Consider the following 20740-nt stretch of genomic DNA (forward strand, 5'->3'; position numbering starts at 1 on the left):
AAGGTATGAGACACAAGATTAAAGTTTCCATTTGTATCTTTCAATGCCGTTGGATTTTTTTTTTTTTTTGATTTTGTCTTGATGATTAAGATCATTAGTAAGAATTGGAATCTTGTTTATATCTTGCATATTTGGTTACAATTAATTAACTAAGGGGAGCATAATAGCATAATATAGGCAAAAATATCAAATTGGAAATTCTTCCCTTGAGGTGGGTTTTTCTTGTAGTTAATATAATTTCTTAGAAAAATTTTGACAACATAAGACTATAAGAGTTTTAATATTTGGATAATTCTTACACATTTTTTAGGTAAAATATATAATTAATGGCTTCCAATCCCAAACATCTATCTGACTATCAGAAAAGAAAGAGAAAGCAAAAGAAAGAAGCATTAAATCAAAGTCAAGCAGGAGATATTGATAAATATTTTTCTAGTAACAAGAGAATGATGGTAGAAGAAACAATTGATAATCCAACGAATGTGGAACAAGAGAATGAAAACAGCATTCATGTTGAAGAACTTGATCAATCTTTGGATATAGAATTGATTCAAATCCTCAATGTAAATGAATCGAATGATGAAGATGATGTGGGTGTGGTTAATAATCAATCTGAAAATCAAGAGACTTTGTTTCCACTTAATGTTGATGATCCAACAAATTGGGATAAGATTGATCAAAATATTCAGGATTTTTTAGTTGAAAGGGGTTCAAGTAGAGTTGATGGTGTTTTGTTTCCTAAGGACAATAATTGTAGGCATTTTGATGCATAACATTACAAGAGATTACTACCTAATGGCGAAAAAAAGATAGAAAGTGGCTTGTGTATTCAATTTCTTCCGAGAAAGTATTTTGCTTCTGTTGCAAATTATTCAAAACTCAAATAATCATGTACAAAATTAGTCAATTGGCTAATAAAGGGTACAAAGATTGGCATAACTTGAGTCGTAGTCTGAAAAATCATGAAGCAAGTAAGGAACATATAGATTGTATGATTAATTGGATTGAATTGGAGAAAAGGTTGGAAAAAAATAAGACAATTGATGATAATATATAAGTAGAAATCAACAAAGAGAAGGAGCATTGGAGACAACTATTAAAGAGGATAATTGCTATTGTGCATAGATTGGCAAAAAATAACTTGGCATTTCGAGGAGATTATGAGAAAATTTATGCTGAAAACAATGGCAATTTTTTGCAAATGGTTGAAATGATAGCGGAGTTTGATCCAATAATGAAAGAACACATTCGTCGGATACAATCAAGTGAAACTCATTATACATATCTTGATCCTAAAATCCAAAATGAGTTGATACAGATGCTAGCACATGAAGTGAAAAAATCAATCATTGCAAAAGTTAAAAAGGCCAAATATTATGCAGTTATACTAGATTGTACTCCAGATGCAGGTCATGAGGAACAAATGTCCCTTGTAATACGTTGTGTGGATGATTCAACAACCTTTGCAGTAATAGAAGAATATTGGGTTGAATTTTTGAAGGTAGATGATACATCAGGACATGGACTTTTAACTGAGTTAAAAATTGTGTTGAAAAATCTTGGACTTAATCTTGATGATATAAGAGGCCAAGGATATGACAATGGATCAAATATGAAAGGAAAACATAATGGAGTGCAGAGAAGATTATTAGATATTAACCCTAGAGCATTCTATACTCCTTGTGGATGTCACAGCCTAAATTTGCCATTATGTGATATTGCGAATTGTTGTCCTCAAGCGATGTCATTTTTTGGAGTAATACAATGGATATATAAATTGCTCTCATCTTCTACCAAGCGATGGAAAATTTTCAAACATCACGTGGAAGGTTTAACACTTAAGCCATTGTCACAAGCCCGTTGGGAAAGTCACGTTGAAAGTGTGAGACCGATAAAAGAACAAATTTCAAAGATAAGAGATGCTTTACTTGACTTAGCAGACATGGGTGATGATCCAACAGGAAAGAGTGAGGCTGAGTCTTTAGCAACACATGATCTTGAAAATTTTGAATTCTTGATTGGTTTGGTAATTTGTTATAAGTTGTTGCATTCAGTAAATATTGTAAGCAAGATTCTCCAAGCTGAAGATGTAGATATTGATGTTGCTATTAAACATATAAAGGGTCTTATGATGAATTTTGAAGAATATAGAGAACATGGATATGAAAAGGTTGTTAATGAAGCTAAACAAATGGCAAATGAATTGGGAATTGAAGCTTCATTCAAGGAAAAACGTATTATTAGAAGAAAAAAACAGTTTGATGAAACTATTACAAATGAGGTAACACAATCAGCGGAGGAATTTTTCAGAGTTAACTACTTTCTTTTTTTGATTGATCAAGGGTATTCTTCTCTACAAAGCTGGTTTGAACAATTTAAAAAATATAAAGAAACTTTTGGGTTTTTATTCAGTTTGGAGAAATTAAAGTGTGTTGATGATGATAATTTGTTAAGATCTTGTGAAAATCTTGAACAATGTTTAAAGCATAATGACAATTCTGATATTGATAGACATGAGTTATTCATGGAGTTAACTCTTTTGAAGCATTCTTTACCAATAGAAGCAAAAATAGCAATAGACGTGTTGAATCATCTCAAAGATGTGGATGGTTGTTATCCGAATGCTTATATTGCTTACAGAATTTTGTTGACTATACTAGTTATAGTTACAACTGCCGAAAGAAGTTTCTCGAAGTTGAAATTGATCAAAAATTATCTTCGATCAACTATGTCACAAGAAAGATTGAACGGGCTAGCCATGCTATCAATTGAGAAGAAAATTGTGGAATATCTTGATTACTCATGCTTAATTGATATTTTTACATCAAAAACGACAAGACATGTTATATATAAGTGAGTATTGGTAATATCTATAATTTATTATTGTTTAACTAAATTACATATATTGTATATACAATTTCAAATTAATATTTTGTTTTGTATTTTGTAGGTCTTAATGAAGAATACTTTTGATTAAGAAAAATTAATTGCAGGGACCTAATTTTGAAACTTAAACTCAGGCCTACGAAAATTCAGGTACGACCCTGATCGCCAGTAGAGGTCACGGTATACTTTTATCATTTTATAATAATATAAATTATATTCATTATTTTTATAATGGAAACGAAATAAAAAAATATAATAGATATACAACTCTTCCAAACAAATATAGTAATGTAATATACATTAAATTACATTACAAATTTTATTAAATTATAAACTTGATTATATTACCATTAACCAAATACAAACTAACCAAATATAACCTTAAGATTACATTACAAATTTTATTAAATTATAAACTTGATTATATTACCATTAACCAAATACAAACTAACCAAATATAACCTTAAGATTTAAGAGTTTAATTATAGTATTAAGTACGAAATAATTTGATATTGCCGTCAATATATTAATTGAACATTGTATATAATATAATATAATATAATATAATATACTGTTCTCCATATGGCCGAAGCATCGTGCTGAGTTTGCCTAGGATTTGGTGAGCAATTTCTTATCACATATCAAGGATGGATCATATGGAATTATGATCGAATTATAATCACGATCCAATCGTAATTAATTACGATCTCTTTTTAGATTTATCATCCCTCTCATATTATAGTTTGGTTCAAAGCTGACGGCTGGAGACTGCCTGAAAGCCACCCCTCGCTCGACGCCTAATAATCTGGTCACTTGCCCACCACCGATGGCCTTCGGACGACCTCTGACTGATTGCTTTGAACCAAATTATAAAATGGGAGGGACGGTGAACTCAAGGAGAAATCTGTAATGACCCGGCCTCTTGGCTCCTTGGGCGGTCCAACTGGCGGTCCATTTAGTGACCCCTTATGTCGTCGACCGACGACTCTCGACCGTGCGCTAGGTCTTCCCACCCCTGGCCAGTGAATCCTGATAATCAAGTGAGCGGCCCACCACCGGTGGCCTCTGGACGACCTCTGACTGACTGCTTTGAATCAAATTATAAAATGGGAGGAACGATGAGCTCAAAAAGAAATCATAATTAATTACGATTAAATCATGATCACAATCCGATCATAATTCCATATGATCTATCTCTTGATCCAAAACATATGAACCAAGAGATCTTGTTCGGATTTGGCGGCCATGAGGCACAACGCATGCTTCATGCGCACAACGACCCCTGGCACACATTGAAAATAATTATTTTTAATTATTTTCTATAGTTTTATATGTTTTATTAAAGTTTAAAAATAAAAATAAATAATAAATAAATTTAGAAGGTTATCTATTAAAATTTAATTTAATTTAATTATTTAAGAGAAAAAAAAGACAGAGGAAAGCGACTGCAGTAATAAAATGAAAAATTAAATATGACTTTTGGAAGAATGAAACTTAGGGGTGTTTGGTTCGGGTAAGAGAATGGGAAAGGATATAAGAATGATTGTAAATATTAATGAAATGAGAATAATACTTATACCCCTCATATTACTTAGGAATGGCCCATTCCTCTATTTAGAGGAATGAATAGGTAGGTCCCACCTTCATTTCCCCAAACCAAGCACAAATTTCATTCCATTCCATTCTAAACTCCCAAACAAGCAGTCCCTTAGTATGTTTTTGGGCATTTTGAAAGTTTAAATGCCCTTTGTAAATTTACCTAACCATCTTTCGTTCCCTGATTTTATTATAAAAAGAAAGTCGTCTAACTTTAAAATTGTCTTGACACTTTTATTTTCCATATGTCCGAAACAACATGCTCAGTTTGCCTCAGATTTGGCTGCCATGAGGCAAAGAGCATGCTTCCTGTGCACAGCGATCCCTGTCGCTTCTTCCATGCTCACGTCCTCCGCCCTCATTCCCGGCGGCAATTGCCAGTCGAAAGAGTACAAGAGGTTAGCCAGCGCCACCTCCGTCATCAGCATCCCCAGATTTTTCGCCGGGCAAATCCTCCGTCCCTCGCCGAACGGAATCAGCTTGAAGTCATAGTGCGCAAACGAGTTCGCCCCCGGCGACTCCATGTTAACAAACCTATCCGGGTCGAACACCTCCGGTCTCTCCCACGCATCCGGATCCCTGCCGATCGCCCATGCGTTCAGGTAGATTGTCGTCTTCGGAGGAATTTGGTACTCGCCGCATAAAGTGACCGAGTTCATGATTTCCCGGTTGATGAGCAGCGGCACCGGAGGATGCAGCCTCATCGTCTCCTTGACGACGCGTTTGAGGTAGTGAAGCTGGTGCAGGTCGCTCTCCTCCACCTTCCCTTTGCTTCTCCCTACGCAACTTCTCACTTCCTCTTGGGCTCTCTTCATCAACTCCGGCTGCCGAATGAGCTCGGCCATCGCCCATTCCACCACAGATGAAGACGTATCCGTCCCACCGATAAACATATTCTGTCAATAATTGAGTCAGATTTAACTTCGACAATTCATTTTGACATCGAAACTGAAAATAATGGTCACCATAAGAATTCCTTTGAGGTTCTCCTCCGTCAGCTGCCCATCCTTCCGCAACCGAAGCAGAACATCCAATAAATCCTCATTCTCTTCACTTCCTGATCGACTCTTCGCGTCGAGATGGAGATCGATGAATTTCTGGTAGATTCCGTCGAGCTCAAGAAACGATTTCCGAAGCCTTGATTTCATCCCCGTCGCCACATCGACCCATCCGAGCAGGGGAAAGTAGTCTGCCACGAAGAAGCTAGCCAAGATCTCCTGCGCTTCCAAGAGCACGTCGTAAATGTTGAGGTCATCTCCGGCGATATTACCGCCGAAGGCCGTCCTGCATATCGTGTTGCAGGAGAAGCACAGGGCGAGCTCACTCACGTTGATGGCCAGGGAGCCCGAGATGCGAGAAGAGATATGCTTCGCCATCCTCGCAATCTCATCTTCCCTTACGGACATGAAAGAGTTGATCTTTCTATGGCTGAAGAATTCGACGGTGCAGAGCTTGCGTAGCTGGCTCCAGCCCTCGCCGTAGGGCGAGAAGGCGATATCTGAGCCGTGGTAAGAGAGCTCTGAGGTGGCGACGTTGTGGGGGCGGGAGCAGCAGGCGAGGTCGAAGGTCTTGAGGACATCCCTGGCGAGGGTGGCGGAGGAGACGACGACGGCGGATACTTGACCGAGCTTTAGGTGCATGAACGGACCATACTGCTTGGAGATTTCCCACAGCCACTGGTGCAGCAGATTACCGCGTATCTGGTGGAGGTTACCGATGACCGGGAGTTTTGCGGGGCCGGGCGGAAGCTTCTGAATCGCCGGATTGGTTCTTGCTTCTCTGCCGCCGGCGAGAAGAAGAGTTGAGAGGACCGCGACGAGGAAGAGAAGAAACAAGAAGACAAGCGCAAACATATTTTTTTTACTTTAAAAAATGGGCACGAAGAGATAAAGCGCCCTACATCAATTTAAATAGGGCAATTTAGCATGAAACTTTCTAAAACAAATACCTTACTTTCATAATTTTGTCACCATTTAGAAGTCACTTAGATATTTTGTGACAGCTAAATATTTTAATAAATAAACTATCTGAGTCAGCATAAGGCAACTGGATAAAGACATAAGATATGAGATTTAAACCCCTGTCAATTTGTTCCTAAACTAAAAGGAAGAAAATAAATTATGAATAATTATTAGCTATTAATATTTAATAGATGATAAAAAAATAGAAATATTAAATTTCAATGTCAAAATTTTATATGATAATAAAGACTCAACCACCATACTACTTGAGAAGATATTACTCCAAGATTTAAGAGGAAGTACATCTAAATAAAATGTATATCCGATTGGTCAAAATATAGAGATAACGGTACCTGATCCCGTCCGGAAGTTGAGTCGGATGAAGGCGGGCTTTGTTGTACAGAAAGTTGACAGAGAGTCGTTGAAGCAATGAATCTACCTGGTACCCCCTGGAAAGGTTCGCACGGGCAGCCGACGAAGAGAGATGACCCGAACGCTGACGCTGTATGTCTGCACACACTCAGACGAGTCCCTTTGTCGTTAGAGACTAAAAATCAGGGAAAAAGTCCCCGGGTCAGGCCCTCCGACGCTCCAGTCAGGTACTTTTTCCCCAGAAATCGCAGCAAAAGGACGAGAAGTAAAGGACTAGTGAAAAATGACGAGTGAGCGTACCTGCATAAGGGACAAGACATCCCTTTTTATACTACAACGGAAGTTTCTGGGTCTGACGGGTGTCAGGGAATGTCGGCTGTCAGGCTTTGTCTGGCGATGATTGACACGTGGCTTTTCTTGATAGGCTGGCGGCAAAACCGAAGGTGTGTTGAGCCCCGATTGTTGGCATATCCCCTGACACCTTGATTATTCTCTCTGACAAGCAGTTACGATTCCTTCGCTAATTTGTCTTGTAGTGTCTGACCGACGAGCATGCGTTCCGAGATCTAGGCTTGCCCTGCCTTTGTCCTCTACTATCTCTGGCCTGCACATCTTGATCGGCACTCTGGGTCTATATCCAGACTTCTACTCTTTGACTCAGATGTCCTGACCTGCGCACCGGGTCTGTGAGAAGACCTCTGATTCTTGGTACAAACGTCCCGACCTGCACGCTGGGTCTGCCTGCCGACCCACATCTGTTTGTTGTTATCCAAGGCATGAACGTCCTGACCTGCACGCTGGGTTTGTCTGCCGACCCACATCTGTCTGCTATTATCCAAGGCATGAACGTCCCGACCTGCACACTGGGTCTGTCTGCTGTTATCCAAGACACAAACGTCCCGACCTGCACGCTGGATCTATCCGCCGACCCACATCTATCTGCTGTTATCCAAGGCATGAACGTCCCGACCTGCACGCTGGGCCTATCCGTCGACCCACATCTATCTGCTATTATCCAAGGCATGAACGTCCCGACCTGCACGCTGGGTCTGTCTGTCGACCCACTACTGTCTGCTATTATCCAAGGCACGAACGTCCCGACTTGCACGCTGGGTCTGTCCGCCGACCCACATCTATCTGTTGTTATCCAAGGCATGAACGTCCCGACCTGCACGCTGGGTCTGTCTGCCGACCCACATCTGTCTGCTGTTATCCAAGGCACAAACGTCCCGACCTGCACGCTGGATCTGTCCGCCGACCCACATCTATCTGCTGTTATCCAAGGCATGAACGTCCCGACCTGCACGCTGGGTCTGTCCGTCGACCCACATCTATCTGCTATTATCCAAGGCATGAACGTCCCGACCTGCACGCTGGGTTTGTCTACCGACCCACTACTGTCTGCTATTATCCAAGGCACGAACGTCCCGACCTGCACGCTGGGTCTGTCTGCCGACCCACATCTATCTGCTGTTATCCAAGGCATGAACGTCCCGACCTGCACGCTGGGTCTGTCTGCCTACCCACGTCTGTCTGCTATTATCCAAGGCACGAACGTCCCGACCTGCACGCTGGGTCTGTCCGCCGACCCACATCTATCTGTTGTTATCCAAGGCATGAACGTCCCGACCTGTACGTTGGGTCTGTCTGCCGACCCACATCTATCTGCTGATATCCAATGCATGAACGTCCCGACCTGCACGTTGGGTCTGTCTCAGACCTATTGGCTTGTAGTCTCCGTTCTTAGCTATATCTGGCCCGCGTGCCCGTTTATTACTCACTGTCAGGGCTGGTCTTATGATCTCCTCCTTTGACCGCCCTGTCCGCTGAGACTTTGACTTTGGACACGTCAGCTGGACTTTTGACCTTCTTGCTGTCTTCATCAGCTTGACTGCTAACCGGCCACGAATGCTTGACTTTTGACCTTCCTGTCTTCCACATCAGCTTGACTGCTGACCTGCCACGGAGGCTTGACTTTTGACCTTCCTGTTCTCCAGATCAGCTTAACTGTTGACCAACCACGGAGGCTTGACTTTTGACCTTCTTGTTGTCTTCATCAGCTTGACTGCTAACCGGCCACGAATGCTTGACTTTTGACCTTCTTGTCTTCCACATCAGCTTGACTGCTGACCTGCCACGGAGGTTTGACTTTTGACCTTCCTATCCTCCAGATCAGCTTGATTGTTGGCCAACCACGGAGGCTTGACTTTTGACCTTCCTACCCTCAAGGTCAGCCTGACTTCTGACCCTCTTGGGGCCTTGACTCCTACTTACAGCATCCTATCGACCCTACAAAACACGCAGCGTATCAGTACCCATGATGTAAATTACTATAACCAAGGAAAACATATTGTAAAGAGCAAGGGTTTAACTTGTGCTTAGAGTAAGGTCGTAGTCAAGGATAATATGCGCAACTAAAGATATAAAAGAAGGAGTAATCTGTAAGATAATTATAAAGTCTTTCAAGGGACATTTATTTTGAAGTAGTGGAGTGGGTAAACGATTGATAAGGTAGACTACGGTTTGGATGGCATCATCCCAAAATTTAAGTGGAATCGAGGCATGATTAGGAAGAACTAAGGCAGTTTCAATCACATGACGATGTTTTCTCTCGGCGGATCCATTTTGTTCAGGAGTGTGGGGACAAGAGACTCGATGATGCCAGAGGAAGTAAAATGACAATGAAGCGCTTGATACTCTCCACCCCAATCAGAATGAAGGGAGAGGATTTTACGATTAAAATAGCGCTCAACTTGTTTTTTAAAGTGACAAAAAATATCAAAGAGATCAGACTTTCTTTTCATAGGAAAAATCTAAGTAAACTTGCTGAAATTGTCAATAAAAATAACATAATAAAGAAAACCTTGATTAGATAGAATAAGAGCAAGACCCCACACATTAGAGTGAATAATTTTTAAAGGAAAATTAGAAGTGCGAGAAGAAGACACAAAAGGTAATTTATGATATTTTACTTTCATGCAAGCTTCACATAAATGAGAAGAGGAGACTAAAGAAATTGGTAAACCATACTGGTTAATGATATTATGAACAACATGTAGAGACGGATGACTAAGACGTGCGTGCCAAGAGAATTTATCAGTGTGTTCTCCAACAAACACATTAGTATAAGTAGGCTGAAGATGATAAAGATCGTCTTTAATATTTCCTCGGAGTAGAATATTTTCAGTTGTGGGATCATTCACAAGACAATGATGAACATAAAATTTAAAGAACACATCAATATCAAGAGCAAACTGACGAACGGAAAGTAAATTTTTAGTATTTGAAGGAACATGAAGAGTGTTGCGCATACGAAAAGTATAACCATATGAATGAAAGGATGTGTTTCCAATGTGAGCAATTTGTAAACCTGAGCCATTGCCTATTTGTATAATGTCGGGTCCATGATAAAGTGAAGCTTTTGTGAAAATATTATACTCCGGTGTAACATCATAAGTTGTTCCAGAATCCGGATGTCATCTTTGTTAGAATGTATACTAAAAGTCTAGCTTTTGTATTAACATTTATTTTGAAATAAGAATCACATTGGTCAAATGTCTACATTTATGCTAAGTGTAGTTGTTCATTTAATTTATATTGTAGATAACAAGGTGTGAGGTGACACACAGAAGATCATGTTATCAGTTCTTTATAAATTATAAATAGTAGCTCACAACCATGATGGAATGGGACAAACCATTGGAGTGGTTGTAGTGTAATTTGGTATTAGTTTATCTTGACTATAAAATTGTACTAGTACACTATGAGTGTATTGAGCAAGACCATTTAAGGTAGTTTTCTTTTTATACTGACTAAATAAAAGAAAAAAATCTCTGTTATTATGGAAGTGCGTACTCTTAATCATGATATAATAACAAGCACGTATACTTAATATTTATTTCTTTAATTTATCAAAGGGTGCGATTTTGTTCGTTAAATCAATAGGCCTGATAAGTTGGGAAATGATATTATTTATATGGTGTGTTGTTGATTATAGAATGAAACTGTGTCCTAGTAATCTAGGTTGATGATGTCCTCTTGAGGAGCTCATAAGGATTGTCATGTAAACCCTATAGGTGGACTTAGTCCGACATGACAATAAGGTTGAGTGGTACTACTCTTGGAGCTAGATATTAATTAAGTGAGTTGTCAGTAACTCATTTAATTAGTGGACATTCGATATCTTAAACACAGGGAGACTAACACACTCATGATAAGAAGGAGTCCATATTGTAATATGGGATTGGTGCGGTAGTGCAATAATAACTCTTTAGTGGTATGAGTTATTATTGATGAACTTGAGTTGGGTGTTCGGGGCGAACACGGGAAGCTCAAGCTCATCAGGAGACCAAACCAATTCCTCCTCTCGATCCCTGTTGTAGCCTCTTATTTATAAAGCCTTATATCCACTTAAAGCCAAGCTTCTTACCCATCTTGTTGTGGTCGGCTAAGCAAAGCTTGGAGCCCAAGCTAGGGCCGGCCAAGCCAAAGAGTGGAGCCAAGTTGTGGTCGGCCAAGCTTGGAGCCCAAGCAAGGTGGCCGACCATATTAAAATAAAAGGGTATTTTAAATTTTAAAATCTTTCCTTTTGTGGAAGTCATGGTTTTAAAAAGAGAGTTTTTAAATTTTAAAATCTTTCCTTTTATAACTTTCTACAAAGGATTAAGAGAGATGTTCGATATCTTTCCTTATTTGTATTTAAAAGAAAGATTTAATTTTAATTTTTGATAAAACTTTCCTTTTCTGTAACCATCCATATGTTTTAAAAGAGAGATTTTAATTTATAAAATTTTTCTTTTATAAGCAACAAGGGATTTAAAAGAGAAATTTTTTATTAAAATTTCTTACCGGAAACAAATAAGGAAGTTTTAATTTTATGTTTAAAACTTTCCTTGTTTGGAGCACAAGTATAGGGCCAACCATGACAAGCATTAAAGGAAGTTTTAATTTTTTGTTTAAAAACTTTCCTTTTTAGTCATTGGCAAGGAATATAAGGAAGTTTTAATTATGTTTAAAACTTTCCTTTTTTTTTGCCAAGACCAAGGATTATAAATGAGATGGAGGGGTGCCTCATGAGATAACACATCTTCTATTCCTCTCTTCCAATCCTTTGGTGGTTGACCCTATTCCTTTTCTCTTCTCCTTTTGTTTTCTCTCTTGGAGGCCGGTGGCAACAACAATTGCTTTCTCTTGGTGGCCGGTTGCTTGAAGGAGAAGAAGAGAAGGAAGCTCTCTTGTCTAGCATCCCTTGGAGGTTAATAGGTGGCCGAATCTTGGAAGCAAAGGAAGAAGCTTGGGTGGATTTCATCTTAGAAGATCATCACCCACACGACGTCTAAGAGAAGGAGAGAAATACAGCAGAAGATCAAGAGGTCTATAAGCTACAAAAGGTATAACTAGTTATTAGTTTTCGCATCATAACTAGTTCATCTTTTGTATAGATCTTGAAAAACTAAACACAAAATGTTATCGGTTTTAAGTTATCGTTTTTGTTATCGATTTTATTTTTCAATTTCATGTTTCAATAATATGTTTCTATTGAAGTCTCTGTAGTTAAACCTAGTTTACTGTAAGAAGTTAAATATCCAATTTCTTTGAGAGGCTTTGTCTAGGAAGTGGTGGATGATCCTATACCTAAGAAGGTCTAGTGCCTCGCTATGTTTAACAAGGAAGTCGATCTTTAAAATAGATATTTGATTAACTTCTATAATATGGTTTAATTTAGGAAGATCACATCGGTTAAACCTGTAGTAAAAAAATGTTAAGTATCGTTTCCAATCCAAGTTTAACTTCGGAAGGACAATTTGGATTAATAATGTTAAGCATCGTTTGCAATCCAAAATTTAACTTCAGTAGAGCACATGGGTAGCTAGGATAGTTCTATGCTTGTACAAATTTTTATACAGGGGAACTAGAACGGTATTCCGAGTAGCAACCAACAATCTTGGGGGTTCAAGAATTGATGACGTTGCATTAGGAGGCATGAATAGTGAAAATACTCCAGAATTAGATGATTGAGCACTAGATTGCTAAGATGAGGGAGAGGGTCGACTTGATGATACAGGTCCTCCTCGAAAATTTGAATCATATCTTTTATAACAATTTTGAGTATAATGATCATAATTGAAGTAAATCTGACAACGTCCTCGACCTCGCCCCTAGCCTCTCAAACTTCTAAAATGATTTTGGTGACCATATTGGGGAGGAGGTTGATTATGTTGATTACGTTGTGGAGAATTGCTAATCATCTGTGCCAATAAAGATAGAGAATCTGACTTCCTTTGAGATTGTATTTGTAGAAGCCTTTCATGAGAGGATAACATACCATGAAGTGTTTCAAGTGACACTTGATCCATGCGAGTCGTCACACTGGGAACAAAGCTATCATTTTAAGGAGCTAAATCTGCAAGAACATGCATTAATTGTTCTAGATCAGAGACTGGATGTCCAATTGCAGGTAGGTTATTGGCAATGGTCTTGACTGATTGCATATAGTCATTGATAGAGACATCTCCTTGTTGTACAGACTGTAATATTTGTAGACGAAGTTGGAGAACTCGTGCTTGAGAGTGAGATGCAAAAGAATGATCAAGAGCTTCCCAAACCTAGTGCGAAGTGTTGAGCTCAACGAGTATAGGAAGTATAAACTCAGTAATTAATGAAATTAACCAAGTCAAGACTAATTAAGCCTTCTTAAACTAAATAGTATAGGATGAATAATCTTTTTGAGGTGGGGATAAACTACCATCAACATTACCAAGTAAATCATGAATATAAAGTAAAGGAAGAAATTACAATTTATATAGTAAATAATTATCATGGTCAAGTTTAATGAAGAAAGGAACCATGAGAATTGAAAAAAAGGTATTTTGTGATGGTGAAGAGATTTCAGTAGACACGAGAGAAGACATTTTTTTTCTCTCTCTGTTTTTTTCTCCCACTTTTTTTCTCGATTTTTTTCTCTCACTTTTTTTTCTTAGTTTTTTTTCTCTCACCTTTTTTTCTCGATTTTTTCACACTTTTTTTCTTAGTTTGTTTTTCTCTCACTGTTTTTTCTTTTTTTTTTAAAATCCAACTGAATAGAAATCTTAAGAGAAAAATATGAAAATGAATAGATACGCTAACCAAAATCCATTTATTTTTCAATGCAGAGAATCAAAAATTGAACTAGTAGAAGAAAAAAATTTGTTACTATAGTTGTCGAAGTTCCCAAGGTTGTCGCACAAAACTGGCAAGAAAGGACGTTGGCGATAAGACTGTAAGATGTTGCTGGAGCATGCTAATATTTGGGTTGCTCCAAGTTGCTGTTGTGCTCCAAGATGTTCACGTTGTTGCTGACTAATGTTGTAGAAATCTGGTGCTGGAATTGAAGTGCTGGAACAAGAATTAAAGAAGGAAGAAACTAAATTTTGAAGGAAGATAAGGAAAAGGAAGGATCATGGCTCTTATACCATGTATAAATCAATAGGTAGAGGAAAGAAATAATATAAAGCTTTTTGATAATCTTATTACTAAAACCAATAAACTTATTTATACAAATTATCCAAAACAATAATGGAAAGATTAAATAAGACATACAATCATAATAATTATAACCGTAGTAATATAGTAGACTTGGAAATATTATTTTTCCTATTTGATTTATGTCGATCTTGATTGTGTGTCAAATATAATAAATCCCAATTGATTGAAATCAATTAGAGATTATTTCTATTATTGTCATTAAGTGCAATATTGATCATTTATCATCCACTTATTCATTCTACCTAAATTATACTTCGCATGCATTCGAAAAAAAAAATCTCTCTCAGCCCTAGTTACTTAGGCGGTCTGTTATAAGTTGACCTCATAATTTACTTCTCTTCATATAATCTGGGACAGACGGTGAGAGACATCTGGAATGAGCATAATCACCTTATGTTATAATAAATTATACTTTAATTTGCCCCGGACAATGGTGTGATGGTAAGAGGTGGAACATACTCTCTAGGCAATGAGCATTCAAATATCATCCATGACCCATTACACCTTGAAGTTTAAAAAATTTATGACGTTAAGTTGTCTGTCATGACCCATCTATGCTTCCCGACTTTGGTAGTCGGTGGAAAATTTTTATGGAAACAAACTGATTAACTCGAAAATTAGTCGAATCATAAGAGATGGATATCTAAATTAAAAAAAATAAAGAATAATTAATTTTCCCCTAGGTTTTGGTGCAGTGTTATCTTGAGTCTCCTCTTGTAGTCAGGGTTCAAAATCCAACGAGTGTAAGAAATTCTCCTCCAACGTTTGAACTAGGATCGCTAGACCATTTTGTGGATTATTACTTGTGCTTTCAGATTTATACTGATGGTGGGTGAAAAACTTTCATGGGATTAGATCATTCATCTCCAACATTCATTCGATAATAAGACCTGGATATATGAATTATAAAAAAATAATAAAAATAAAAATACAATTATATTTTAACTTATATACTAATTATTTTAAAATTAATTTGATAATATATTTTAGTCTTGATATCCCACCTACCTCACCATGTGTAATTTTTTAAAAAATTTCTTTAGCTCTAATATGGTAACCTAATTCATAAAATCTAAAAGACTGAATGCTATATATAACGCCCCGACCCGGGCGGACCCCACCCGGATCGAACCGGAAACGTCACCAAAATTGTTCATCGGGTTGACGACTAGCTCCACAGACCACCGGAGGTCCTTTCAGTGTGCTTTGTCGTCCTCACTCGCACGTACCCTGGAAAACTTCCCAGGAGGTCACCCATCCTCAGATTACTTCAAGCCAACCACGTTTAACTTTGGAGTTCTTAAGTTTGGCTTTCGAAAATGAAGATGCACCTTGGTGATATGGATAGTACCATCTAACCTTTTAAGCCATACTTAACCAGAATCTCAAAATCGAGGTATTACAATCACCCCCACTTAAAAACACAACGTCCACGTTGTATAACCACGAATCATATCGCAGACAAATCTCAGAATCTCCCTCGCTAGGTGGTGCCCTGGGTGCTCCTGCCGCAGGCGCACTCATGGTCGCAAGGTCGCTCTGATACCATCTGTAACACCCCGGCCCGGGTGAGCCCCACCCGGACCGAATCGGGAACGCCACCAGAATTGCCCATCGGGAACGCCACCAGAATTGCCCAATTCATAAAATCCTAAAGACTGAATGCTATATATAACGCCCCGACTCGGGCGGACCCCACCCGGATCGAACCGGAAACGTCACCAAAATTGTCCATCGGGTTGACGACTAGCTCCACAAACCACCGGAGGTCCTTTCAGCGTGCTTTGTCGTCCGCACTCGCACGTACCCTGGAAAACTTCCCAGGAGGTCACCCATCCTCAGATTACTTCAAGCCAACCACGCTTAACTTTGGAGTTCTTAAGTTTGGGCTTTCGAAAATGAAGATGCACCTTGGTGATATGTATAGTACCATCTAACCTTTTAAGCCATACTTAACCAGAATCTCAAAATCGAGGTATTACAATCACCCCCACTTAAAAACACAACGTCCACGTTGTATAACCACGAATCATATCACAGACAAATCCCAAAATCTCCCTCGCTAGGTGGTGCCCTGGGTGCTCCTGCCGCAGGCGCACTCACGGTCGCAAGGTCGCCCTGATACTATTTGTAACGCCCCGGCCCGGGTGAGCCCCACCCGGACCGAATCGGGAACGCCACCAAAATTGCCCATCGGGTTGACGACTAACTCCACAAACCACCGGAGGTCCTTTCAGCGTGCTTTGTCCTCACTCGCACGCACCCTGGAAAACTTCTCAGGAGGTCACCCATCCTCAGATTTCTCCAAGTCAAGCACGCTTAACTTTGAAGTTCTTAAGTTTGGACTTCCGAAAAGGAAGGTGCACCTTGGTGATATAGATAGTACCATCTAACCTTTTAAGCCATATTTAACCAGAATCTCAGAACCGGGATATTACAATCATCCCCACTTAAAGACACAACGTCCTCGTTGTATAACCATGAATCACACCATAGAGAAATTCCAGAATCTCCCTTGTTAGGTGGTGCCCTGGGTGCTCCTGCCGCAGGCGCACTCACGGTCGCAAGGTCGCTCTGATACCATCTGTAACGCCCCGGCCCGGGCGGGCCCCACCCGGACCGAACCGGGAACGCCACCAGAATTGCCCATCGGGTTGACGACTAGCTCCACAGACCACCAGATGTCCTTTCAGCGTGCTTTTTCCTCACTCGCACGCACCCTAGAAAACTTCACAGGAGGTCACCCATCCTCAGATTACTCCAAGCCAAGCACGCTTAACTTTGGAATTCTTAAGTTTGGGCTTCCGAAAAAAAAATACACCTTGGTGATATGGATAGTACCATCTAACCTTAAGTCATACTTAACCAGAATCTCAAAATCTGGGTATTATAATCACCGTAGTCCCTGCGAAAAAATATTGTCAAGTCTCAGGTAGTCCCTGCCAGAAGAAATTTTGACAGCATCTCTCTTGTACGGGTGATAATATGAAACTTCGTACAATGCCCTCAGGGCCACATATACCTCAGCCAACACGGCCGGAACAATAACAATATTTATAATAACACATCACGCAGTTTAGTATCACAATCAACTAAAACAATGATAAGGAAATCATCTCAAATATCCTACTCAACTATACTCATAAAACTCAAATCTTATATCCTATTCAACTATACCCATAAAACTCAAATCACAACGACGCAAATAAAATCAACTCACCTCTTTTGTCGTCCAGGCAGGCACGTAGTAGAACATATCCAAATAAAACCCAACGATAATAAAGGAAAAAACCATACAATATCCATAAAGCAAAATCGGAACAAGTCTAAAACATAGTTTAGATCGTATAATAAGAAAAAACCAAAATACCAAACAAACATCCTTATGATCTGCAGGGGGACTAGCGACTGGAGATCTCCGGATAGCCTCAACCTGAAGTAGTAATCAACGGGGTGAGTCAACTCCTCAGCGGGTAACTACTGGCATGTATAGTAAGAAAGACTGTATATATATATATATATCATATGAAAAATGTAAAACTGTAAAGAGCAGGAGTATCTGTACTAGCCAAGACCTGAGTATAGGGATAACAAGGTTGTCAAACCGAGAGTATCATAAATTCTGTATGCATGTCAAACATATGCATCCACCAAAAATGCAGTAAATAAGTGCAACAAACACAAGCAATAAATGCATCAATGCGTATGATGCCAATGACATGTCCTGGTCACCCCTACTGCCAGTCAGTCGTCTCACACACGATGGTGAGACCGAGTGGGTAGGGCTGTGACAACCGTGCACTCTGCCATCACTGCTCCTGATGAGTGACCGAGCGGACAGGATGCTGTCGAAGTACACATATCCTCCTTACCCCAAATCATAAGTGGGGGAGCACAATGCTCTCATCTCCCTGAGCCAGTCCAGAGGAGGGATCCCTGTCCTGCTACCACGCTGCATCACACTACCCTTGAGTGGACCAACAGAGCCTTTGATAAAGCAACCTCTTGCAACACACCCTGTCTGATAAAAACCACTAACCCATGAGTGGTTGTGTGTGCAAATCCATGTAACTAGCGAAGTGTCAATAATAATGGAGCCAACAATCGTACAACATGCAATCATGTGAGATGATACATGACACTAAGCATGGAAATATCCTGATCCTATCCATCTCTACCAAAATGGGTACCAAAAGATATATGGAGCAAATAATATGATCTAGGTACACAGGTCAGGTATGGTAAAATAGATCAATGTCCTGAACATAATATGACATGGTATGTCATTACCTTAAGGTCATATATATAATCAAAGGAACATGTATGCAACAGCAGGAAATAAATATAGCATGCTCAGGTAATAGATAATGACATACCGATGCAAAAAATGAACAAAAATATTACTACTTGTTAAATATTACTAAGAATATCAACATGACATATCAAAATAGATAGGTCAAGGTACCCGCCTCAAATAGAAAGTCCAATTCGGTCCAAATCTGACGTCGAGATGCTCGTCTCGTGTTAAAGTCATGTATCACCAATATATATACATTTTTATTTAGCTACAACTCAAATGAATAGCTAAATAAAATCATTAAGAACAATTTAGGGAAAAACCCTAAACCTCAACCTACCTAAATTAAATCCAACGGTTAATTAGAGTTAGTTACCTAATCCCCAATCAACCCATTAGATTAATAATCCAAATCTAAATCAATTATACTAATTATGAAGTCTACCTCATACCTAATTCATCTAGTATAATTCACCTACAACAAAAATAATCCCTAATACAATACAAATACCTAGGTTAACATTAGTTACTACCATATCTATCAATCATTGACAACAAGATCAAAACTCTATACCTTACCTCAATTCACAACCCCCTGTTAATGTTGGATCAAGGGAAGCTGCTGGTTGTATTGCTACCGAAACCAAGAAAAGACCTCAGAACAGCATCATGCTGGATTCGACTCTACTGTTCGGATCAAGAAGAGGAGATCATGAATTCAACCAAAACAACACATAACAATCCTACCCTAGTAGCTTACTGATGGAAACAACCAAGGATGCTTACCGTGTGTGAAATGGAAGCTTGAGCACAAGACAATAGATCCAAGTCAGCGATGAAGCGGAAACATCGAGGCTAGGGCTTAGAGAAAGACGGTGGTGTCGAGAGCCCAGGGAAGAGGAAGTCGGCCGGTTGTGAACCCAACCTAGGGCTCAAGAAATTGGCCGAATCGGGCAGTGGCGACTTGTATCGGCTGTGGCAGTCAAAGGCGACGCGATGAGGACAATCGCGACTGGGTTTGGGTAGTGATCGGGAGAAGGGAAGAGATCGGGAGGCAGAGGAGGGGTTCAGGCAGTGGCGAGAAGAAGAAGAAGAAGCGAGACTTCCCTTGGCCACCGATTTTTATCCGCAAGGGAGAGGAAACCGTCGCGTGCGGCGCCGGTTACGAAAGGGAACGGACGATGTCGGGGATGGCTTGGGCACGCGGGGGAAAGGGGAGAAAAATAAAATAAAAAAAGAAAAGAAAAGAAAAGGAAAAGGAAAAGGAAAATTAAACTTTTCCTCGTTTAAATTGGGTAGCCTAAACAGGCTTTCCTGGGGCCAATATTTGATCCCTTTAAACTTGTCATACGAGCTCCGAAAAATTCCCAAAATTTTTTTAAAAATTCTAGAAAATTCTCTTATGGTTATTCGCCCTTTTTCCGGTATTTTACATTCTCTCCCACTAATAAAAATTTGATCCCCAAATTTTCGTTATTACCATCAGCAAATACTAACAAAAGCTAACAAGTATCAGTGCTAAACGGAAATATAACTTACATACCTCAAGTAAAAAGGTAGGGGTATCGAGCTCGGATCATATCCTCGAGCTCTCAGGTAGCCTCCTCGTCCTAATGATGCTGTCATCCAACTTTAACCAGCCGGATAGTCTTATTCCGCAGCTGATGCTCTTTTTGGTTCAGAATTTGTACCAGAACCTCCTCGTAAGTAACGTCAGGCTGAATGAGAGCTGAGATATCTGTCAGCACATGTGCCAGGTCGTATATATATATCTCCTTAGCATAGACGCATGGAATACGTCGTGAATGTCTGCCAGGGACGGTGGTAGTGCCAGACGATAAGCTACCACTCCAATCCTCTCCAAGATATGGAAAGGTCTAATGTATCGCGGAGCTAGCTTACCTCGGAGGCCAAATCTCTTCACCCCTTTCGTGGGTGAGACTCACAGAAATACATGGTCGCCTGTAGAGAACTCTAAGGGTCTCCGTCTCCGATCAATATAACTCTTCTGCGCGGTCCTGCGCCTCTGACATCCTCCGTCTGATAGTACGGACCAACTCTACCTCCTGCTGAGCTCTATGAGGCCCTAGCAATTGGGCCTCCC

The 20740-nt window shown here is 39.7% G+C and overlaps 1 protein-coding gene across 1 annotated transcript; it reads right to left on the reverse strand.

Moving 5' to 3' along the window:
• Positions 1–4481: 4481 nt before the first annotated feature.
• Positions 4482–6371, reverse strand: LOC122032145 (cytochrome P450 71A1-like). Its single transcript, XM_042591405.1, has 2 exons — positions 5448–6371; positions 4482–5378 (listed from the first exon to the last, which is right to left on the reverse strand). Exons 1-2 carry the CDS (start codon positions 6333–6335, stop codon positions 4746–4748), a joined length of 1521 nt encoding a protein of 506 aa, XP_042447339.1. The 5' UTR covers positions 6336–6371; the 3' UTR covers positions 4482–4745.
• Positions 6372–20740: the final 14369 nt, after the last annotated feature.

This window comes from Zingiber officinale, chromosome 11A (assembly GCF_018446385.1).
Source record: "Zingiber officinale cultivar Zhangliang chromosome 11A, Zo_v1.1, whole genome shotgun sequence".
Taxonomy (NCBI): domain Eukaryota; kingdom Viridiplantae; phylum Streptophyta; class Magnoliopsida; order Zingiberales; family Zingiberaceae; genus Zingiber; species Zingiber officinale.